At 38.3% G+C, this 25,648-nt stretch overlaps 1 protein-coding gene across 2 annotated transcripts in view; it reads left to right on the top strand.

Moving 5' to 3' along the window:
- Positions 1-2,555: 2,555 nt before the first annotated feature.
- Positions 2,556-25,648, top strand: part of CFAP206 (cilia and flagella associated protein 206) — a 43,508-nt gene continuing 20,415 nt past the window's right edge. Inside the window, exons 1-4 of one of the 2 annotated variants that reach the window (XM_010987716.3) lie at positions 2,556-2,813; positions 22,857-22,969; positions 23,590-23,673; positions 25,148-25,238. In XM_010987716.3, coding sequence (XP_010986018.1) covers positions 22,862-22,969; positions 23,590-23,673; positions 25,148-25,238 — 283 coding nt within the window. In that variant the 5' untranslated portion in view covers positions 2,556-2,813; positions 22,857-22,861. Of the gene's footprint in view, positions 2,814-22,813; positions 22,970-23,589; positions 23,674-25,147; positions 25,239-25,648 lie in introns of those variants that run through there. The other variant, XM_031456016.2, reaches the window with a different exon arrangement.

Raw genomic sequence — 25,648 nt, 5'->3', positions numbered from 1 at the left:
ATAAATGTATGGAGCGGCGCCCCTGGAGCTCCCCCTCACCATTCCAGTGTCAAGAAGGACAGACTCCTCCTCAGGGTTTAGGAGAGGGATCAAAAGCCTGTAGCTCAAAGATGAGAATTGAAGAGTCAAGTGAAAATGGAAAGTGAGGTATGTTTTTGAAATCTCAGTGGGACCCTTACTCCAGTTTTTTAGCAAAACCTGTTTGAAACTAAATCAGGCTGTTTTCAAAAAGATTCACTGAGTGAACCAATTTTTAGTATAACTTGACTTGAGAACTCTTAGTAACTCTCCTGGTACCAATTATTTTGAGTACAATACCTGGAGAGGCCACTATGGACCTCAGATACTAAGCCCCATATAAGTTATTAAAATCGTAAACATTTTGGAGAGTTACTTTAAAAAGAGCTTAAAGAGTGCATTTTTCTTGGTTGTCTTAGATGCTCCCTGTACATTGGAGGAGTACATGCAGTTCCCATGGTTTCTGGTATTTAGGAAGCCATGTTAATTCCTACAGGCCATCTGGGAACTTAATTTGAGGACTCTAAGAAATTACTGCAGTTTAAGTTTCTAGAAGTCATCCCACCAAAAAAAGAACCTTGCTTTTAGGGAAAATAGACCTATGGGCTGGGAAAGAGGTGCTGAGCATCCCTAGGAGAGATGAAGAAGCTACCCTCACCCCCACAACAGTCACAAAGCACAGATGTCATGCTATTTAATAATCAGTGGACCTTCACATTGCAAAGGAGTCACTCCAGTATTGTCTTTCTCGGACTTTGATTCCATTTGACCTATTTAAAGCCTCCATATTCTAGCTTTGGGGACCTTGCTTCCACTGAAACCACGTAGACACTGTTTGGCAAAACGTAAGTTTGTTTACAGAACAGAGAATTTTGGCATTTGCTGCCTCTAATAAACTCCTGTCTGCTTGGCTGAGATCACTCAGAGGAGGTAACAAATAACTTGCCATTTGCTGTCTAGTTATCAGAAGCCAGGCAATGTGTGAGCACCTCGCCTGCGTTATTCCTGCCTCACAGCAAGCAGGTAAAGAAACTCAGGCACTTGAGGTTAGGTATTCTCATCAAGTCATTCCGTTTGAAAAGTGCAGACACAATCAACCCATTGCTCTCTGATTCCAAATCAGGATTGAAAATAAGTGTTTTTACTCTAGTTCTAAATAGAAATACTTTCATATTGAATTGAATGAAATTAAAATTTTCCTTCTATACATAGCAAGTGCGTGTTAGGTCCTAAAGTTAGCAAGGATCCAAGTTTATTGGTCTGCTTGTCCTTACTTTTAGCCACATGTGGTATTTCCTATTTTTCATAGCATTTTTTTCCCCCTCTTACCTGCTTTGGATGTCTATTTTCCACTGCTGGACTTTAAGACCATAGAGAACTTTCTCTGCTGCACCCATAACAAACTCCAGGACCAGGTAGTGTCCTTGACATATCACTCTATGCGCAAGTATTTCTCATCCACTCACCCACCAACTCAGTGTTCCAAGGAGGCCTATTTGTTTCATTGGCCCGTTTGAAGAAATCTTATTTAATTACATAATAAAATTATCCATAGAGTTGTACATTTCAACTAGAAGTCTATGCATCTCTAGAAGCTCTACAATCTGCTCTAAAGAACCTGTATCTCTAGAAGTCATAGAGCTATATGGGATATTAATTATTGATTTTGTTTATTCAGCATGCACCAGGAAGCAACCTACTGTGTATCTGCTGCTGTGTCAGATGCTCAGGTTCTTGGTACGTGAAATAGGTAGTGGTCCTTACTCTTAGAAAAGTCAGTGGGTGTAGCTCAGTGGCAGAGTGCATGCTTAGTATGCACGAGGCCCTCGATTCAATCCCCAGTACCTCCATTAAAACGTTAGCGAAGTGAACAGAAAGATAGTGAGTGCATGTGTTAATACTGTCGAGAACTGGAGAAGCAGCAGTAATAGGCTCACAGCTCATTTCCTAATTCATGTTATATTGAACTGCCCTACATGTGCTCCCATTCTAGCTTCTCATGTGTGCATAGTAGCAGCGTTGTGGGCTAAGTCCAGCTTCCTAGAGGGTGAGTCCTAGTCTACCAGTTGATACCTGGCTGGCTTTGGTTTATTCAGCCTCAGATTTTTTTTCATCTAGAAAATGGAGATGATAATTATACCTGGACCATAGGGTCTTGGTGAAGATTCAGTAGAATGCTTAGCCTGGCACCTGAGACAAAGTACTTCAACTGTCAGTTGTTACTATTTTTCATCCCTACAAAAATGAGACAACAAGTCATAAATGGCTCTGTATTTCTCATGCAGATCCTAGAGCCATTGATTGTAATCTTTAGAATGCACCAGTTTCATTAATTTTTATGTCTTCAGTCTTTTTATGGGTTCATATATATATATGGATGTGAAGTATAGTTTATCCACTGCTTATAGATTTTAAAATATATTTAGTCAAAATGGTGGGCAGGACTTTATTTTAGCTTTTAAAAATTTAATTTTATGAGATGCCTGCTGCCATTTATTTTAAAAGTGTTTTATTCAGTTCATTTTTTCTCTTGACACCCCTGTGGAGTATGTTTATTGACTACAGATGTTAAACACTTTGCTGAGGAACAGAAAGCTTCAAGATAGAGTATGTACTTCACCTGAGTGGTTGCATGGAAACCGGTCGTGTGTCTGACTATTTAAGAACTCAAGTGGACAGTATGCTTACAAGTTTAAAGGGCGGGATCACAACTTCAGATTGAATTGGAATGACTGCAAGATTGTTTCAGGATTATAAGACTTTATGTAAAAGAAGTTCATAAAAGACGTATTAAGGTAAGTCCTTGTGATTTCAAACACACTGCTTTAAATTATGCTATAGCATGAACTGGTAAGAAAAAAAAGCACAGGGGGATATCAGGATTGCTGGGGCTCAGAGCCCAGAATAACAGCCCAAGGCCGCCATCAAGATGAAATGATGCTTGCCCCTGCCACCAGAAATTCAGAAAGAATTAGCTTAGAGACAAAACAGGAAAAGACTTTGTTTTTCAGTGATTTCGTTATGCTTAAGGCAATAGCTAAGGTTGGAACTGGAGACTAGGAATGTAATAGGAACCCACAGAGAGACCACAGGTCTGCTGTTACTGTTGTTTTGATCGTGGTGTTAGCATTGTTTGAGAGGGAGTAGCAAGCTGATTCTAAATTTCAGGTGGAAAAATAAGCAGCAAGAATTTTTAGGGAAATTCTGACAATAAATGCAATGATGGGGCACTAACCTTTTCACTGTTTGCCATAAGAAACTTGAAATAGTAGTCCTGGGGCATAAATAAACACAAGAATCAGTGGCACAGAATAGAATTTGAGAATAAAATGTAATAGGGAAAACTTTGGGACACTGTTTCAAAATATAGAATATTCGATACAAATCTCTTTAATGTCACTTACTAATTTAGCACATAGCAAAAATGGCATTTTGAAGTAGTGAAAAAAGATACCTTATTTAATTAATGGTTTGGAGGTAACTAGATAGTCATTAAGGTCAGAAATGATTGAATCCTGTCTTGTAATGTATCAAAATATATTCCAAGTGGATCAAAGGGTTAAAAGTAAAAACGAAAAACAAAACTGCTGAAGTATTAGAAGCCATTTGAGAATGTTTAAATAAATCGGATTGAGGATATCCTTTTATGTTTGCCCCTCAGACTGTGATAAACCTTAAATGAGCACTTAGCTATATTTACGTGTGCCAGGAGCAGGACAGGAGTTGAGAGAGGGTCAGGGAGGGCAGGGGATGTTGAAGAGGAGAGGACAGATTTGGGGGTTTTTAATGCATAACAAATCAGCCAGCTTTTACTCCTAAGCTATATTTCTGAAGATTTAACCAATGAGGCATAGGTACTGAGCTTGAATATTATTGAGACCAGGAACTGAACTTGAGGAATATTACTGAGTACTTAGCCTTCTTTAATCTCAAAGAATAGCATCAGGGACCCTGATTTAGGAATGCTTGCATTCCTGCTTAGTCGCCACTAGGGGCGCTCTCAGGGACATGCTGAGGTTTTCTGCAAAGGAAGATGGGACACATCCCACCCTCCATGAGCCCAGCGCCAAGACCACCTAGCTTGCTTCACTGGTCCCTATTTCACATAGACTTAATATAGTATTTCTGCTACCATATACATTTATTTCTATTTAAATATAGAGTCTTATAAGGAAAAAAAAAAGACTGTCTATTTATAAAAGGTCATCAGGATAGGTTATAAAAATCTTTAAAAGGAAACGTGAAAAATACTGGGTTTTGGGGGAAATTGCTGAACCTGAAAAGAAAAAACACAGTAGCTTTCAGAGAGAATGACTTTCTATTTTAACAAAATTAATTTCTTATGTTGCTAAGAAATCTGAGCCAAAAACATACTTCCTTTCCTTCCTGAGTCAGTGATATCCATCTCTCAAAGGACCATCTGTGGTCATTATGATGTCACCTTGGCAGAAACTTGAAGACATTCGTGGATCAGATGTCTTGAGTCTTACTTAATAAAGCACCCTAGCATTTTTAAATAAACGATTATATAGCCTATTCCTACTTTCTTTGTAGAGAGTGGAGCTTCCAAAAAATATCAACCATATTCTCTTTCAATTATAAATGGATTCGAATGTAATTTTTTCCAGGATGTTAATGTCACATTTTAAGACCCATTGCAGACAAATAAATAATTCAGAGTGTTTTTTGGATTACTAGAATTTAAAAGTAAAGCCAGCTTTGAAGTCATGTAATAGTTTTGCCAAACCTAAAGCCATCTTAAAGGTCAGCATCAGGTTCATAGTCATGTTTGCCTAGTCCTCCTGTGCTTGTGGGGCCTGAAAAAGTGCCTGTGGCAGATGTTTTTATTTTCCCCAGAACTGGGAGTTTAGAGAGAGAAACTCTTAGCAGTGGCATATTGAACTTCATGTCATAATTGCTAAGGTTAAAATTGGGTATTAAATAAAGTGATTTGATTCCCAAATGGAATGAACATATAAATAAACGATTTTTTAATTGAATCTTTTTCAGGTCTTAATAGGGAATTTGGGCTGGACAGAGTAGGTTTGGTCATTCATTAAGTATTCATGGAAAATCTATTGCATGTAGTCATTGTGCTAAGTTTGTGAGGACTACAAAGATGTGTATCAGACAGTAGTGGGAGACGATGGGTTCCTAAACCGTGATACTAACAACACAATTCCAAATCTGGGGAGTGCCCCAATGGAGGCATTGACAAAGGGAGGGTAGGAGTTCAGAGAAATGTAATGGCTAGTTTTTTAAATTTTTATTTATTTTTTAATTGAAGTATAGTCTGTTACAATGTGTCAATTTCTGGTATACAGCATAATGTCCTAGTCATGCATATATGTACATATATTCTTTTTCATTATAGGTTATTACAAGATATTGAATATAGTTCCCTGTGCTATACAGAAAAAATTAGTTTTTTTAAATCTATTTTTATATATAGCGGTTAGCATTTGCAAATCTCAAACTCTCAATTTATTCCTTTTCCCAGTAACTGTAAAATTGTTTACTATGTCTGCAAGTCTGTTTCTTTTGTAGATGAGTTCATTACTGTCCTCTTTTTTTCTTTTTCTTTTTAAGATTCCACATATGAGAGACATCATATGGTATTTTTCTTTTTCTTTCTGTCTTACTTCACTTAGATTGATGATCTCCAGATCCAGCCATGTTGCTGCAAATGGCATTTTATTCTTTTTTTATGGCTGAGTAGTATTCCATTGTATAAATATACCACAACTTCTTTATCCAGTCATCTGTCAATGGACATTTAGGTTGCTTTGTAATGGCTAGTTTTGATATGGGCCTTTATGGGGCAGTCCAATCTCAATTGGCAGATTTTGTGAGAAGTTGGCTAATCTAAGCCTTTATCTAAGAGTGAAGTTTAGGAGGAAAGGTACAGTCAGAAAAACATAATCTCCTATGGTACATGAAGTAGTGGTTGTGAGACATAAGGCTGGAAAGAGAGGCCAGGGTTAATCACGGATGCTCTCTAACACCATACTAGAGAATTCAGAATTTATTTACCATAACCTGATTGTGAACATCTTCAAAATGGATCAGAGAAAGATGTCCACAGTAAAATCAGAAAGTAAAGAGCTAAATCAACCAAGTGATGCTTGAAGCTCACAGTGCAGGAGGCTCTTTTGTTCAGTCAAGAGACACTTTCCTATTTAGAAAAAAGTAGAGGGAAAGCTTTTGCTGTCATTATTCACTTTTGTAACTCAGAATCCTGTTTTCTAATGGGGTTTTGAGAGGACCTAAAGATTAACAAAATAACGCATGTGAAAGGGCTTTGCCAACAATAAAGTTCTATTTATTTAATTTTTTCTTCTCAAGGAACATAGAACAACAATTTACATGAGTGGAAGAGTAATATAACATTGAGGACATGGGCTACAAGTGTTTTTTCATATAAAAACTAGCGATAAATAGCATTCTTCAGACAAAGTGAGAGCGAAGTAAAGACAGGATGGAGTGGGGGTTGGGAGGTGGGAGAAAGAAACAGAGAAGACAGGAGGAGAAAGAAAGCTGAGGAAGAAAAGACAGCAGATTGATGGAGGTAGAGGGTGCTTAGGAGAGAGACACAGTGAGGAGGTAAGTAACACTTAGCTGCACAGATGACAGGAAACTTCAGAAGATCCTTGATCTGTTCACTTCTGTGTGCTGACAGCTTTCTCTCTCCTTCCATTGCTGGCACCCTGTCCAAAGTTTTGAGCTGGGTACTGCTTGCTCCTCTTCAAACCAAGGAATAAAGAGAACCTTAAGGGTTATATTTAGGTCATAGTTCACGTGATGGCAAAACTCTTGATGGCTTGTGAATAGATAATGATCTTAGGAATTGCCTGCTTTCGCAAAAGGTTTCATTGATGTATAATGGTACTGTAAAGACATTAAACTTTTCAAAGCGCCTTTGTATCTCTTATCTCCTTTGAGCTTTCAGTTGTGCCAAACAAGCATTCTCCTCCTTTTACAGACCAGAAGAGGTAAAATGGTCATAGGGGCTTCCTGAATAAGTGATAGCCATCTCCCCAAGACCTTCTGTGGCCATCATAATGTCACTTTGGTAGAAACTCAAGGATATAAGTGGATCAGGTATATGGGAGTGAGTGGAAACCATCTCGAGTCTTGATAAAACATGAGTGACATTTTAAAATCAATGATTATATAACCTTTTTTCTTTGAGGAGGATACAGTTTATTGTAGTGAAAAAGGCACTAGGCTGAACCAGAAGATGATCTGAGTTTTAATAGTAATAATGATATTATTAGCTAAGAAAAATAGCTGTGCTTAGTAAACACTTATGCCAGACACGGTGCTAAACCCATATATGCATTATTTCCTTTCACCTCCACCACAATTATATGAGGTCAGCACAATTTTTTGATAAGTGGTGTAACTAAGGTTTAGCTAGCTTAAATGATTTGGCCAAGTGTCTTAGTTCAGGCTCTGTGTTATTCAAACTGTTTATAACCTCTCTGGGCCTCTGATTTCTTCATCTATGAAGTAAGGTCACAGAGAGGATTTGAGAAAGAATGACGATATAGTTTGTGCATCAGAGTGCCTGTTACACTATGTCAGGGGTTGCTAAAGTTTTTCTGTCAAGGACCAGATATGAATATTTAGGTGTCACAGGCCCTTCCATCTCTGTTGCAATGACTTAAGTCCACTGTCTTAGAGCAAAAGCAGCCTTAGGCAACATGAAGGATGAACGGGGCTATGTTCCAATCAAACTTCATTAGGGACACTGAAATGTGAATTTCACTTAATTTCCCATGTCACAAAATGTTATTGCTCTTTGTTTTTTTCAACTATTTAAGAAAGTCTAAAACTCATTCTTAGCTTACAAGCTGTACAAAGACAGGCAGGGGGATGGACTTGGCCTGTAGCCTGTCATTTGCAGATCTTTATGTGAAGGCTTCACAGGTAACTATGTCTGCAGAAGATTTTCTTAGAAAACAGTTGCATCTTAAAAATAGACATGACTGATAACATTATTTCTACATGATCAGGAAGGAAATGCTTCTCAAGTAGAAGAAACTGTTTCATCTGTTCTCATCAGTGATCGCTGGCTCTGCAGCGCCTTGTGCCCTGGGTATGCTCCATATCAGAGGGAATGACTGGAATGCATGAGCCTCTGTGTGTCTGTTTATCCTGGGGCTAGAAGTGGTGGATTGTAGAGGCAAAGACCAAACTGATGCCAGAGGCAAGCCCCAGAAAAAAAACTTCTAGGTAAAGCATTGTTGCCAGTTTCAGAAATGGTTTTAAGTTGTTTTCTTAAGTAGTGGCTTTTATTTTTTCAGAAGTATAGAAGTATAATTCTTTATCCCTTTTTTTTGCTTCATATTATGACATAAACTTTTCCCCGTGCTATTACCCAGTGTTCTAAATAGGAATTTTAATAACCACATCATGGTATCCCTAGTCAGTGGATTGTATTTTACTTAAACCTTCCCTTACTTTTACGTATAAGTCGCTTCGAATTATTATTGCCATTTTATCTTCTTTATTCTTTTGCATTTTAAATTATAAAAGTAATCACTCTCATGTCCAAAGTTTAAATATGGAGACGTGTAAAGGGAAAAGTCAATATCTTTGTTCCACTATGAAGAGTTTTCTGGGTATCCTTTTAGAATTTTTCTATGCCTATGTAAGCACATTTATATCTATCTTTATGCTTCTTTGTGCAAAAAATTTTTAAAAAGAAGTGGTTGGTTTTAAAAAATAAGAGCATTAAATAAGCACTTAGTGAAATTAACAAATAGCTTTTTGAGCATCTACAATTATGAGTCCCCTTCTCCTCGAGGTAGTCAGGCTCCTGGCAGCAGTGGACACACAGGTTTGGAGGCAGCATCATCAGGAGTGCTCACGAGTGCACTGTGCTTGATTTTGTCTCCACATGCAGTCTTCTTGGTGATCTCCCAGTCATTAGCACCTCAGATTACAGTATCTGGAAGCAAAAACGCACATCACCGCCCCCTAGTCTGTGCTCTTGGGCGCATGTACTCGTGCATACTTGATTATCAGGATGTGCTTCTGGTCCGACTCCATTCATTTTGTTGTCTTCTCTGATCTCTCAGGCGTCCTGTTGTGAGGATTCCTTTCATTTCTAGATACCCTAACCACAGGGGCTGGTTTGTGGCCACCTACGACCATATGCGTATTTATCTTATACAGACGTTAGTTAGATTTGTGATGTTGTCCTGTACAGGCTTAAGAACAAGTCTCGTTCCTGAAGAAGCGGCTGGAGGGGAGGCATCGCCCCAAGAGAGCACTCATCTCCAACGTACATTGTCTGTGGAAAAGGCAGGTCCTCATACAGGAATTAGGAATGCTGAGTTGGGTCTCACCCCACAGGAAGTCCCACCTCCTCCTGGACCCAGCCCTCCAAGGGCCTGACTCTGAAGAGGAGAGGTGCTGGCTGAGTGCTTTTGTGTGGTAGACACAAGAATGGTACCTCTGCAGGAAGGAAGGTCAGGAGTCTCCACTTTGTTCGAGCCTTAGATAGGGGCCACATCTTGTAACCAGATTATGGTCCTCTCTTTCCCTTATGCCCTTTCTTTATTTGTGTTATTACCCTGGACTTTGGTAAATCCTGACTTAAATGTTCCAGCCTTGCTCCAGGGTTGCTGTAGTTTTTAAAAACAAGCATGTAAAAGCTGAGGTGTTAAAAGGGGAGCAGTGCCTCCCTGAGGCCAGCTCAGTGCTGGCAGTAGTAACCAGTGGGATCCCCAGGGGACTGTGCAGTCCTGTGGGGAGATTCTCCCTCCGGCGTCACTACTACGAGGTTAGAGTTGGTGTTCTATGGGGAAGGCCGTCTTCATCACTGTATGTTCTCCACAGTTTCTAAATCTCCTGGCAGATAAGCATTCCTTTACAGTAAGTGTGAGATGATTGCATATAGGTTAGGCACAGGCTGGAGTCTGTGTGACCTCAAGCAAGTTACTTCACCTCTCTGTGCTTGTTTCCTCATTGATAAAATAGGTCTACTAGTACTCCTCTGAAATGACTTATTAAAAGGATTAAATACATTAATATATTTTTAAAAACTTAGCACAGTGTACATCCTCAGTACAAGTTCTTTGTAGTATCTTGTCAGACTTGTTTTAAATCAAGTTGATTAGTAGGACCAAACAATCCTCTTCCTTTGGTCTTCTGACTTCCTGGAAAATTAGTAAACTGTAATAAAACTATAAACACCAGCTCCTAAGATTCTAGCACTAGGCTGAGCACTGTGGGAACTCAAAAAATTTTACAACTGAGTTCTTGTCCTCTGGATGCTCACAAACAAGTTGGGAAAGCAGATTCATCAGTTTAATTGTGGCTCCACTGCTTAATAACCTTGATGATGCTGGAAAAGGTTTTTTTTTTTTTTTAACCTCTCTAGGCTTCAGTTTCCTCTTCTGCAAAATGCAGATTATAATAGTGACTACCTTATAGGGTTAAGGTGAGAACTAATAAATTCATAAAAGAAAAGTGCTTGTAACAGTTCTGACATATGGGAGATGCTAGCTGTTAGTGTATAAAAGCAGAACATGTCTGATGAAGTACCAGTAGGAGTGGTGCTCTGGGATAGAGCAGGGTCCACGCAGCAGAGGCCACTGTGGACTGGAGCTTTTTGGAGGAGGTAGGACTTGAGCTGAGCTTGCAGGTTGGGTAGGATTGGGACAGGCAACAACAAGTTCAGGAAGGAATATTATTACCAAAAATACTCAGAAGGAAATTGGTGGGGACATTTGTTATTACAGAGCGCCTTATTAATTCCTGTATGCCAGCACCCTCTTTGAGAATTGTAATGTGTAATAAATGGATATAAGTGCTTGACAAGTATTTCCTGACTTGCAAAAGAGACAAGGAGGGTACTATGAGTTACTTCTCCCTAAAAGTTATGTCAGCTTCTTAAATTCTATAAAATTCTTGGTCTAGATTACTGGAGCCAAGCATATGCAGTTATGTAGTTGGGAAAAAACGGAAGAATTTGTAGCCATGGGATCCTGTTTTGACAGTAGTTGGCTCCCTTACATATAGGTAAAGAAAAGTGGCACTGGGGTCTATGTAGGAATCATTTAAGTCATTTCATTAGTTGTCACATATTGTGTATGATGGAGGCTGAACTTAAAAGCAGTTCTTTGCATTGATTTTTTTTTTTTTGCATTGATTTTTGTGTGAAAGATGACATTCATGCAGCAGGAGGGAATTTCTTCCTTCTTAGCTATGCTTACCTTGGGGGATTACAATCTGATTATTGTTCTTTCTGGGAATGAAAGTCAGATACTTGGCAATGTACACTCCCTCAGTTCCCTCATTGAGGGAATTCAATAGTACCTTGCTTATACATGCTGTCAGCATCACAAATTTTGACTTCCAAACATTGCAACATTAGACTACAATTTTTGTAACAGCAATAATGACCCACCAGTAACCTTTCATTTCATCACTGCTTGATATTTAGACTCCACAGATCTCAACTTCATCTCACTCAGTATCAGCAGTCATAGTCTTTCTGCCAAGTGGGCCTCCTGACACCCATAGGTGGTACAACCTCAGTTTTACCCCGGTCAGCTTGGCCCATTGCCCCATACCATTTCCCCACTTCAGCCTGAGCTTTGCTACAGTTTTCTGTTCTGGGGTGCTGCTGGAGAAAGTCCACTAATGGAGCAAATCTGGGCCACGGTAGATTTAAGATAACAGAATTACAGGGCTGGGAGGTTACTTAGGACTCCTCCAGCTCATACCCCTCCTCTTATGGTTTTCTAAAATGAGGAAATTAGAAAGGTTACCTCATCTGTCTATTCCACCTTTGCCTCCGTGGGCCAGCCTTAACTGTCCCTTAACAACACACCCTATGGACTATCTGACTTACTGCATTGGCCACACCTAAAGTGTTCTATAAAGGACAGGCTGGGGCAGCAACATACTGGAAGGAGCTGAGGACTTCTCTAAAAGATGCGTTCCCATAGCCCATGGTTGTTTCTACTTACATGTATTTATTGGGGAAGGAGGATGAACCTAAGGCACTGTCCCCAAGCCACACCTTTGTTCCTCTACTGTGCTGTGTTTCTTCGTCCTCCTGCCCAACATGGTACTTGGGAAGTTTGTTTCAATGAGAAGAGGGGAATGCTGTTGAACGGATGTATCCCCGCCACCACACACCCTGTTCTCACCCTCTCAATATTTTAAGGCCTTCTTAGCCTTTACTGAATTATGAAATCCTCTGAGGAGCTGAAGAAACCATGACCCTTCTTTCCAGAGAAAAAATGCCCATGTACACAAAAGTTTGAATAGAGTGTCAGGTTGACACAGCCTTAGAAACTCCTCTGTGTACCTCTGATTAAAAATCTGTTTTAGAGAAAGAGATACTTTTCCTTAAAAACAAAACAAGACAAAACTAAGTGCCCTATTTGATGTGTCACATTCTTTCTCTCTTTATGAGATTTTCTTCTAACAGTAACTGTTAGTACTTGAATGTTGACCTTGTTCCAGGATCTCTCCTAATAGCTTTCTATTTAAGTGATTTAATCATCCCAAGAGCCATATGGTTGGTAGGTACTGTTGTACAAATTAGAAAACCAAGACTCATGGAGTATAAGTAACATTCCCAAGACTGCACATCCAATGAGTCTGTTTATGTCCAAAGCCTAGAGGCTTACCCACTCAATGTTTCTTTTCTCTTGTATTTAACTCGTAGGTTTATATTAACAGATGTTATCTGATAAGTTGTATATTAATTTCCTAGGGCTGCTGTAACAAATCAGTACAAACTAGGTGGCTTAAAGCAACAGGAATTTATTTTCTCATAGCTTCTGGTGGCCTGAAGTCTGAAATAAAAGCTACCATCAGGGCCACACTTCCTCTGGAAGCTCTAGGGGAAAATTTGTTCCTTGCCTCTTACAGCTTCTGGAGTCTCTTGGCATTCCTTGGCTCATAGCTACATCTCTCTCTGCCCCACCTTCACAATGCCTCCCCCTATGTGTGCCTGTGTTACCTCCCTTTGCCCAATAAGGGCACTTGTAATGGCTTTTAGGGCCCACATAGGTGACACTGACAGGTTCCAGTGATAAAAGGCCAGGACTAGATGATAATATATATAAATGGTTTTTAACCAAGTGAATGACTACATGTCAAAAACACCGATAATAGATCAGTGTCAGCCTTGAGAGTAGTGTTTCTGCACTGTGGCTGCATACTATAACCATCTGGGCATCCTGGAAAAATACCAGTGCTCCAGAGCGATGCCAGACCAATTGATTCACAATCTCTGGGAGAAGGGTTTGAGCATCAGTATTATTTTTTCAATGGTTCCCAAATTAATGAAAGATATGCAAGACATCTACACAGACTAGTACAAGGCATTACTGAGGGAAATTAAAAGACTGAGTAAATACAGAGATATACCATGTTGATGGATTTAAGACTCACTATTATGAGGACGTTTAAAAATTAACCTATAGATTCAAATTTATCTATAAATACCAATGAAAATCTAGCAAGTATTTTTGTGGAAAGTAACAAGATGATTTTAAGTTTTATATGGAAAAGCAAAGGGCCAAAAATAACCAATACAATCTTAAGGGAGAACAAAGTTAGAATACTTTGACTTTATCAAGATTTATTACAAAGCTACAATAATTAATACAGTAGTTAATAATAATATGGTATTGATGCAAAGGATGGACTAAAAGAATAGGATATATCATCCAAGCAGGCCAGTAAATTTACACATGCTTGATTTATGACAAAGGAGACACTGCAGTTGATGAGGAAAGAATGTTCTTTTTAATAAGTGATGCTGGGCCAACTGGGTATCCACATGGAAAAAAATAAATAATTGACTTCTACTTCACTCCAAACACCAAAATCAATTCCCAGTATATTGTAGATCTAAATGTGAAAGGCAGAAAAATGAAGCTTCTAGAAGGCAGCTTAGAACACCTTCATGACTTTGGGGGTAAGCAAAGGTTTTTTAAACAGGACAGAGAGTATATTAACCACAAAGTAAAAAAGTGATAAATTAGACTTCATTAAATTTAAATACCTTGAAATTCACTGTTACACTTGCTACCAACTTCGTATAACTAGATTTTTCAGTTCATGTTTTATTCTTGCTTTCCAAATCCCTCACCGTCCACTGTTTTCTCTAATTAACTCTTTCAGATTTTGTTCTTATCACAAGTTTCCTACCTCTGATCAAAACAAATAGTCTCTTCTCATAATTTATTCTTCATATCCTTTTTGTCTGAAGAATTTCTTTAAAGTCAGTGAGTTTCTAATCTGTTTTACTTTATTTGATTTTGAGCCAAATAACTTTTGGGGGGGGGGTAATTAGGTTTATTTATTTATTTTTAATGGAGGTACTGGGGATTTAACCCAGAACCTCCTGCATGGTAAGCATGGGCTCTACTAATGAGCTATACCCTCCCCAAATAACTTTTTTTTTAACTTCATTGAAAATGTGGATTAACTATTTGTGATAAGGAAATTGTGGTATGTGCATACAATGAAGTATTAATCAGCAATAAATGGGAAAGAACTATTGATAAACATAACAACTTGAATGAATCTCAAAATAATTTATGCTCTCTAAAAGACCTAGACCAAAAACTTACATATCATTTGATTCCATTTATAAAATTCTAGAAAATGCAATCTAATCTATTGGGACAGAAAGCAGTCAAAGATTGCCTGGGGATGGGAATGGAAAGGAAGAATGGAAGGGATAGATCACATTGGGACAGGGGAGAACTTTGCAAGGAAGGGGCTGATGACATGTTGATTATCTTGATTGTAGTTATGCTTTCTTTGGTGTGTACTTGTCATAATCAAAGTGCACACTTAAAACGTGCAGTTTAGTATACTGGAAGTCTGCAGCACTTTTAATATTGGTAAAATAAATTATACATATCAATAATTATGGTAACATTTTTGGTTTTTCAAATCATTTTTAGTTACTAAGTCATCAACATAGCTAATCTACTTTTTTTTGAGGGGTAGGAAAAGACATAATGGCCACAGAGGGAAAAAAGTCACTAGAAAGCTTACTTCCTCTCTCTGCTGTTCACCATATGAAGACACAATGAGAAGTCAGTAGTCTGCAATCCAGAACAGGGTTTTCATCAGAACTCAACCATGCTAGCACCCTGATCTTGGGTTCTAGAGCTGTGAGAAATAAATTTATAAGCAAAAAAAGTGTTTGCAAATTCCCATACCAGTAACAGGGAACTTTCTTAACCACTGCCAACCCACCCCCCACCAAAGTAGAGTATTTATTTTCAGCAAACACTATACTTACTGGGATAATATAAGCATTTCTTTTAAAATAATGGCACTCAATATTACCATTACTATGATTCAACATTGACTAGAAGTCCAAATCAGAATAGTAAAAGGTGGAAAATACATGAAAAATAAATGGGAGGATTGACACTATCTGACTTCAAGACAAAGCTACAGTAATCAAGAGAGTGTGGTATTGGCCAAAGAAATACCACAGTAGACAAACAGATCAGTGGAACAGAATAGGGAGACCAGAAATAGACCCACATACATATTGCTCTATTGACAAAAGAGCAAAGGCAATTCATAGGAGAAAGAGTACTCTTTTCAACAAATGGTGCTGGAACAACTGGACATCCAGAAGCAGGAAAAAAAAATCAATACACAGATCTTACACCTTTCACAAAAATTAACTCAAAATGGATCATAACCTAAATGTAAAATACAAAACTATAAGAACTTAGAAGATACATAGGAAAAAATCTAGCTACCATTGAGTTTGGCAATGACTTTTTAAATAAAACACCAAAAGCATAATCCATGAAAGAAAAAATTGATAAATTGGATTTAATTAAAATTAAAAACTCCAGGAGGAGGGTATAGCTCAATGGTAGAGTGCTTACTTAGCAAGCACAAGGTCCTGGGTTCAATCCCCAATACCTCTGTAAAAAAAAAAAATAATAAAACCTAATTACCACCACCCCCCAAAAAGGACACAGTGCTATATATCAACTATGTCTCAATAAAACTTGCAGGGAGGAAAAAAAGAATGATAAAATTGAAAACTATAGTGTGAAAGAACTGGTTAAGAGAATGAAAAGACAAGCCACAGACTGGCTTGAAGTCTTTGCAAAAGACATATCTGATAAAGAACTGTTATCCAATGTATACAAAGAACTCTTAAAACTCAACAGCAAGAAAAAAAACCCCAATTTCTTAAATGGGCCAAAAATCTGAACAGGCACTTCACCAAAGCAGATACGCAGATGACAAGTAGCATTTGAAAAGATGCTTTACATCATAAGTATTAGGGAACTGCCAAATTAAAGCAACAGTGTGATACCACTACACACCTATTAGAATGCCCAAAATCCAGAACACTAATAATACCAAACGCAGGTGAAGATGTGGAGCAAATGGAACTCTTATTCATTGCTAATGGAAATGCAAAATGGTACAGTCACTCTGGAGACAGTTTAGCAGGTTTTGGGTTTTTTTTTTTTTTTACAAGACTAGACATACTCTTACCGTATGATTCAGAAATTGCAATCCTTAGTACTTACCTAAGGGAGTTGAAAACTTATATCTGCACAAAAACCAGTACACAAATGTTTATAGCAGCTTTATTCATAATTGCCAAAACTCAGAGGCAAATAAGATGTCCTTCAGTAGGTGAATGGATAAGCAAACTGGTACATCCAGGCAATGGAATATTATTGTTGATGGAAATAATCAATAAACAATCCATAACAGGAATAGAAAAGAGTTTTATTTGAGCCAAACTGAGGACTACAGTCCAGAAGACAGCCTCCCAGATATCTTTGAGGAATTGCTCTGGAGAAGCATGGTTTTCAGCGTTGTTTTATATTTTGTCAGAACAAAGAACATCAAACAAGTCAGGGATGCATTCTTTCTAGGTTTCAAAAGAACAGATCAGCATGTGAACAGATCAGTTAGTATGGCCTTGGCACCTGGGAAGGAAGTCTTATCATTGAAGGAGTACCAGCATTGGCATCCAAGGAAGGGAGGCATTTAACTTTATTTTTAACGTGGACATTCTTTACTTCTGGTTAATACTCCTTTTCCTTAATAATTAAAATGGATGTACGATGTATTGATAGACTGTTTTAGTTAGCATAAAATTCGAGTTAAATCATGTATGAGCCAAAATGACTTTCTCATACGTCAATATGTGAAAATTTCTTTCATTATTATTCAATGCTAAAAAGAAATCAAACTCTCAAGCCAGGGGAAAAAAAAAAGTGGAAGAAACTTACATGCATATCATTAAGTGAAAGAAGCCAATCTAAGCAGATTCATCCTCGGGGACTCCCAAGGTATTTCTGATATGCTCTCCCTCACTCTCCAGAATTGAGAATCACCGTCACAGGGGCTATAATTCAAAGGCTTTTATGCTTTAAATCCCATTTTCCTCATTAGGACTATATGTATGAAATTTAGCTGCTTTGAAGGAAAATAATTTTAAGAGAGAACCATTATTGCCTTGGCTTTTTTTTTTTTTTTAGAGGCTTGATTTTAACAGAATTGGCTGATTTTTTTCATTTTATGTTCTTGTAATCTCTATTCTCTTGCAATATATTAAAGAGCAGGACCCCAAGCTTGGGTATCTGCAGTAAGTGTTTCAAATACCCACCCCCTGCTCCCCGATCTAGGTTGTGAAAATCTGCTCATAAGGTTTGTTGTTTCCCCACTGGCTGATTCAGGTGATGGAGAAGAAGATGGGAAACAATTCATGCTTTCGCTCACTATTCATCTTACCTTTAAAGATAATTTACAATCATAAAGAAAAGTAGATTTTTAAAGATCAGATTAATGAGCTTAAGAAGTTTGCTATTTTTGTGTCAGGAAACTCAACTCTCTGCTTTTGTGTGTGTGCCTCTTCATATTGTGCCCATGTAACTAACCTCTAAAGAGGCCTCTCTCTAAGGAAGATGATTAAGAAATGATCTTGTGATCTTTTTCACTGAAAGGATGTGGGAAAGTAGACTGAAAATAGCTCATGCTTATTCTAAGAGAAACTGCAAGAAAAGTGACTTGCATTGTCTTGCTTGTCCCACAGTTTCTTTTTCATCATTACCCTAAAAAGTCAGCTTCCCTTTCTACAACCCAGCATTTTTGTGGAGAAGGAAAGTTAAACTGGAAAATAAAATTGTTAGCTAATTCTAAGACACTATGACATCCACGGTTTCAAAATTGATAAACTGTATATATCACATTGATCAACACGTTGGCTGGGTTTAAAAAAAAAGTAGCCAATCATTGCATAGCATGTTGATAATAATAGAGAAGAGTGAGACAGGGTGAAAAGCACAAGATCTGGATTTTTTTTTTAACATTTGAGAATTTTTTTGGAAAATGCGGTTGTAGCTCTATTTTAATGATCTACAACTAAAAAGCAACAAAGTAGAGAAGCTCCACATTGTTGTGCCTTTTCTTTTTTATTATGAAATATAACAAACAGAAAAGGTCAATGTAACATATATGCACCACTGAATAAATAATTATAAAATGAACATCCGTATAACCACTGTCAGGGGCATTACAGACTCTTAATTGAGAGTCTGCTGCCACTTGCATGAGCTTCGGGGATCTGAATTCTCTGAAATCATATGTAAAATTAGAAACCTTACGCGTTTTTCTGGAGGAAAGTCTAGAACTTTTCTTATAACCTTAAAAGAGTCCCCTTCAAATATTAAATACTGATATGAGCAACAGGACTAAGAGAACTGTGTAGTCTTGGGTTGGTCTTTTACACTGATTCTTGAATCCGTAGGATGCAATGCCAATAGTTCACTCTCTGTGAGGCTGCTGTAGGGAACAGCCCCTTTGTTATTATCTATGAAATAACTTTGTAAACTCTAAAGTACTCTTGCAAATGTTCATTATATATCTGTGTTAGTAAATGGAAACTTTCTTAGGAAGGCTTTTACAATATCTAAAGAATTGCTAAATTGCTTTCATTGATCAAGGCTGGCTTAAAAGTCCTGGTCTATCTCTTTCTGGCTTACTTCACTTAGAATGACATTCTCCAGGGCCATCCATGTTGCTGCAAATGGTGTTATATTGTCGGTTTTTATGGCTGAGTAGTATTCCATTGTGTAAATATACCACTTCTTTATCCAGTCATCTGTCGATAGACATTTAGGTTGTTTCCATGTCTTGGCTATTGTATATAGTGCTGCTGTGAAAATTGGGGTGCATGTGTCTTTTCACATTAGAGTTCCTTCTGGATATATGCCTAGGAGTGGGATTGCTGGATCATATGGTAAGTCTACTTTCAGTTTTTTGAGTAATCTCCATACTGTTTTCTATAATGGCTGCACCAAACTACATTCCCACCAACAGTGTCGGAGGGTTCCCTTTTCTCCACAGCCTCTCCAGCATTTATCGTTCATGGACTTCTGAATGACGGCCATTCTGACTGGTGTGAAGTAATACCTCTTTGTAGTTTTGATTTGCATTTCTCTGATAATTAGTGATATTGAGCATTTTTTCATATGTCTATTGGCCATTTTTATGTCTCCATTGGAGAAATGCTTATTTAGGTCTTCTGCCCATTTTTGGATTGGGTTGTTTTTTTGTTATTGAGTTGTATGAGCTGATTATATATTCTGGAAATTAAGCCTTTGTCAGCCACATCATTTGCAAATATTTTCTGCCATTCTGTAGGTTGTTGTTTTGTTTTGCTTATGGTTTCCTTTGCTGTGCAAAAGCTTATGAGTTTAATTAGGTTCCATTTGTCTTTCTTATTTCCATTACTTGGGTAGACTGCTCTAGGAGGATGTTGCTAAGATTTATGTCAGAGAATGTTTTAGCCTATGTTTTCTTCTAGGAGATTTATTCTGTCTTGTCTTATATTTAAGTCTTTAAGCCATTTTGAGTTAATTTTTGTGTACGGATTGAGGGAGTATTCTAACTTAACTGATTTACATGCTGCTGTCCAGTTTTCCCAACACCACTTGCTGAAGAGACTGTCTTTTCTCCACTGTATATTCTTGCTTCCTTTGTCGAAGATTAATTGATCATAAACATCTATTTTTGCACAAGCTTCATCCTCATTCCAGGAAAATCTTCTAGAAGGGGAGGATAAGTAAAATCCTTTTATACTATGACTTGCGTATTTTTGTGTTGATTCATTTGCTAATAATTTGTGAATGTCCTTAAGCAAAGTATATTGGCTATATTTCTTTGCAACTTGAGAAAAATTACTGGCAGTCTGTTTAAAAATGAAACTTTGTTGTTTGATGCTCTGCTTCTAATACTAGTTTAATCCTGCTTCATACTTTCATGTCAGTAGGTGGGCCTAATGAACATTATGGTTAAAGGACAAAACCTCATTATCCCAACTCCAGACTCAGATGTGTCATATGTGCTTCTAGAATGTGGAATTTTCTCTTCTGGCATCTTGGATCATCCTGTTACAGGCTTCCTTTTAACACGAGAACATGAAATTAAGCTGTAATACTTTTTACTTTTTTTTTTTTTAAACTAGACATTAATGAAAAAATTTCACATATTGAGGTATGGGGAAAGTCATCCTGCTTATACGTAATTTAACTCGAATTTTATGCTAACTAAAACAACCTGTTTGTGGCCTATCAAATATACACTGTACATCTGCTTTAGTCATAGAAGAGAAGGGTCCATTGACCAGAAGTAAAAAGACTGTCCATGTTAAAAATAAAGTTCTTTCCTTGGATATCACTGCTGGTACTCCTTCAATGATAAGACTTCCTTCCCAGATGCTGGTGCCACACTGACTGGCTGTGCACATGCTGATCTGTGTTTTTTGAAACCTTAAGGGAATGTATCCCTGACTTGTTTTATATTTGTTCTGACAGAATATAAAACTGTGCTGAAAACCATGTTTCTCCAGAGCAATTCCTCAGAGTTGTCTGAGAGGCTATGTCCAGGACTATAGTCTTCAGATTGGCTCAAATAAAACTCTTTCTATTCCTGTTACAGATAGTTTATTATGTCCAGCAACAATACTTTTATAAGAAATGCCTTTCTCAACAATACAACCCTTCAGTTTTCCCATAGTCTCAGAACTGGCTCCTGTCCCCCGCCCACCTCGTCTCCCACACCACCTCCGTTTTTAACAGGGCATAGGTTTCCAGTTAGCAAGTTAATACTCTTGCTTAAGAAATCTTGTGTTAGACACTCTTAACCTACTGAGGTGTAGTGAACCTGCCCTTTTCTGCCTAGGGTTTGGGTCTTTCTGTATGTTGTTTGCTTTTGTTCTTTAAAGTTATGCTCGCCCATCCTTTGAGGAAAGACTCTTCAGCTTGGATCCCGCCGCGCCTCCCTTCATTGGCCCCACCCACGCCCTGGCCACGCCCCCTTGGGCCTTAGCGTTTGGTTTCCATGGTTACACCGCCGACGCTGGGAAGAATCGGGTGGCCACTGCTCTAGCTCTCCATTCCGGCCGAGGTCAGCCCACTCGAAGACCCGCGCCCTTAAGCCGGGACCAGGACGCTAGCATAGGGCAGCGGGCGGAGGCTGGGCGGCTGTAGCATCCCGTCCATCCCGGTTGAGACTGGACTCTCAGTAAGGACTCCTTTGGGGGCGCCGCCACTGGGCAGAAACAGCGGTCACTTCCGGCTGAGGCGCCCAGGTCGGAGGGTGAGACCTCTAACGGCTACTGGGCCGGCTTCAGGGCCTTCCTGCCGCTGCTCGGGGCCGCTAGCGCCCGCAACGGCCGGAACTCGGGAGATTTAGAGCTTCCGAGAGCGGGGCTGGGGAGCGTACCAAGAGGAGCCGGTAGCGACCCGTGCTCCGTGCCCGATCGCGCGCGCGCACGGCTAACATTGGGCGTAGGTAGTTGTTACAAGCCTCTGAGTTAAGTGCTTACCTTACGCCACGCACTGTTTTAACCACTAAGCACATAGAACTCAATTATTCCACGCGACAACTGTGGGAAAAGGGTAGTAGTTGCATCTATATATTTCAGATGAGAAAACCGCCTCAAAGAGAGGAGAAGCAAATGCCCAAAGGCTCAGCTAGAAAATGGTGGGGTCACGATGGAACCCAGGCAGTCTGGGTCTGCTGGACAAGATGCCAAGTGTTAACCTTAGCTGAACGCTAGTAATGCGAAAAGTTAGCTTTATCTACCCGGGATTGCGTTTATTCTTCTCTGCATGCTGATTTCCCCTATGCTTAGTTACTAATAGGAATCAGAAAACCAGATAACCATTAAGACCTACCACCTTTCTCTGGTTTTTAGTAATTAATAACCAGGAATTCATTTTTTCCCATGATGTATAGCTCTCTTAATATGTTTTACTTTTTTTGCTTTTATGTTTTTAATCAAGAGTCTAAAAGCCAACTTGAATGTGCAAGAAGAATTTAACGATTCGAGCAAGAATTGTTTTCCAAGAGTCTCTTATAATTATGAAAGGTCATTGAGTGACTGTGGTGGAATAAGTATTTCCTCCTTCAAGCTGTACGCGGCCGCCTACACAGATGAGATGGGGTTTCTCATTAATTCTACCTCTCCCCGCCACCAATACTGTTTAACCTTCTTTAAATCTAAAAATACCATGATATAAATGTAGTTTTGGTGACCACCATCATTTAAATAAAGAGGGAATGTTTCAATCATTTGAAGTCCCAGTTGCTCTTTCTGTCATCAACAAAGTCCTTCATTTTTATAAATATAAAACAAACTAATGGAAAACAAGAGGGGCCTAGATGCTAGAAAATACTAACACGTTAATAAATAATATGGCTCTTTACAAATATAATAGTGGAGAAATCGCAAGAGGAAAAAGTAATATATAAATACAATTTTGAAAAAACAATCTCTTTTTATTTAGCCAGAATGCCTCCCACTCAGGCTGAAAGTGTTATAAAGAATATCATTCGAGAAATAGGACAAGAATGTGCAGCCCATGGAGAGATTGTTTCTGAAACTCTGGTTGCATTTATGGTAAGAATAATAATTTTTGTGAATTACTGCTTTGTTAAAAAATGTTTTTAAGTGGTGCTCATTTTCTTCTAAAAACTCTGATGTTTTCCTAAATGTTATTCCATTGAAAACATGTTGAGATCATTGGACAAGGTAGCCAAAAAAAATTTTTTTTAAGTCTGTACAGCATGTTAGTTCTAGATTTTTAGAGACTGATTTAAAGGATCTTGATGAGTTTTAGAAACATCAATAATGTTTTCCTGTGTGGGAGGTTTTTAAGTATGTAGTTTTGTTCACTGTTGTAAAAATTACTCATTGCCTTTGTCTTTCCATTCTTGCTTTTGGTTTAATGATACACAAGAAAAATACGATAAAAAATAATCAAATAATTTCCCAATGTAAAATCTAGCCATTGCTGTCAACCTACTTCTCCACGTTTTCTAACACCACATGCAGATTTAATGTTTATTGTTCCCTTTCTTCAGCCGCTAATGAAGGTGCTGATGAGTTGGGTAATAAGAAAATCAGCCCAATAATCAACCCCTGAGTAATCAAGAGGCAGTTATTTTTAAAATGGGAAAATATTAAACTAATTTTGTAATACTCTGAAATAAATTTAATGGGCTCTTTCCTACTCTTAGGTGAAAGCTGTTGTCCTGGACCCAAGTAATGGCTTTAACACAGATAGAACGCTCCTAAAAAGTGATGTGCAGAAACTTGTTAAGGTGATTATCCAACAGTTCTCAAACTTGGAATTATTTACTTGCAATTCTAAATATAGTGCTTGTGTTGGTCAGTACTGTCTTCAGCTCCATGAAACAAAACCTACCAAATAGTGGTGCAAACATATGAGAGTTTTTTTTCTCATTAAACAAAGTCTGGAGGTCCAGAGGCTGTTTTTCCTGGCTTCCTGAGTCCCCATCATGCATATGCTTTCACCCCATGTCACAAGAGAGCTCGTCCACCTCTAGGCAGATATAAGGTGAGAGGACAAAGGTCAAAATGTATGCAATTGGGTCTGTTACTTTGTTTTTGGAAAATAATAGGCTCTCCCAGAATCCCTCCCATCTATTTGCATTTATTGACTGGAATGATATTGCAGGTGAGCTCGGGACATTGGTCTTTGTTTCTTTCTTTCTTTCCTTTTTTAGCTGAACAGATCTTTGTCTCAATCCAAATTGGGGCTTTGCTATTAAGGAAAATATGACAGGTGCATTAACTGTCAGTATGTTTCATATTCAGGTGATAAAGATTGTTTCCTTTTCTCAATTGAAACTCCTGTGGTTGAGCTAATCTTTGTAAAGTCTGTGCTTGGAGCAGTCCATCTGAACCTGCCTGGAGGGATCAGGTGCACGAGTTCCATAAAGATACAGTGTCCAGGCCTCACTCCTGCTTTCTCTTCTCCCTCCTCCCAGGAAAGCAGGGATCAGTGCTCTGGGAGATGGGGGGAGGGTGAGGCTGTTGATGTGCCCGCCAGGTGCAGACTAAATAAAGCCTAATGGGTGAACTGGGGAAGAGTGGGGTTGAGGGTGGAGAGGAGAGAAGAAATTCAGGTTGATCATCTAATCTAAAGGGGCAAAGCAGAAAAGAGGAATGAGCCATCTATAAATGGGGCAGGGTTGGGGGACGAGGAACAGGAGAAAACAGAACAGAGGAAGAAATGTTGAAACCAAAGACAGCCAGAGAAATCTTGTGAGCAGGGGAGGGTAGCTGCAACAGCTTTTTATAAAATGCACATGACCTCTAGCATCAGCACAAAAAAAAAAAAAAAAAAAAAAAAAAAAGATGTGAAGGCTCAAATAAACAGTAGTGAGGAACTCGGGAAGAGCTCAAGACAGGAGCATAAGCTTCGGGGAACATTTACTCCGACTCAGACGGCAGAGATTAACCGAAAGGGCAAGTTCCTTGCCTCCCACTAGCCTATTAGCCACCTGGGTGTGGTAATGTGGTTAACTCAGGGGAAATAACTTATTACTTAATAAATGTTGTTGGTTAGGTAAACCATAAAGCATGGTTAAGTAAACTATAAGCTATAAAGCATGAACTCCTCAAAGAGAAAACTAATAATAAAAGAAGTTATTGGTGGGGAAATATCAGAAACTATTGCTTTGATGTTTCCCTTTTTTTTGAAAATAACTTTGGAAAATACTTCTGATTGTTTCAGAAAATGTAACTAGAAGCATGGGAATTCTTTTTCAGCTTTGTGTGAGTCGGCTATTGGATAGTAAAAATCCATCCCTGGACACCATAAAGATGCAAGTCTACTTTGATATGAATTATACAAGTCGAGGTAACATACATCTACCTATTTTGATATCCTCTTTAAAAAGATTCATATTGTATTTCAGGTAATAAGGGCTTCATTTGGTTGACCAAGAGCAATTTTACTTTTTCATCTCTCCTTTGAAATTTTTTCTAACTTTGAAGAATATAATAATGTTGGAAAGGCTAAATGAGAGAAACACCAGTGGCCTTTGTGAATGTTAAAAATAAATTCTTATTACTATGCCCATAATAATTAGGCTTCCAAGTCTATTGTGTGTTAACTGTTATACCATGAATACATAATAATTTAAATTAAAACAACCATCCCATTGAAGATAAAAGTTTTTAATTTGCTGATTTTTTTTGTTCCTGGTTTATTTTATTATCTAATAATGCTTACCTCAATTATGTAACTTACCCAGAAATGAAGTCAAT

The sequence above is a fragment of the Camelus dromedarius genome, chromosome 6 (genome assembly GCF_036321535.1).
Source record: "Camelus dromedarius isolate mCamDro1 chromosome 6, mCamDro1.pat, whole genome shotgun sequence".
Classification (NCBI taxonomy): domain Eukaryota; kingdom Metazoa; phylum Chordata; class Mammalia; order Artiodactyla; family Camelidae; genus Camelus; species Camelus dromedarius.
Note: the sequence above shows the minus strand (reverse complement) of the source record. Positions and strands in the feature narration are given on the sequence as shown.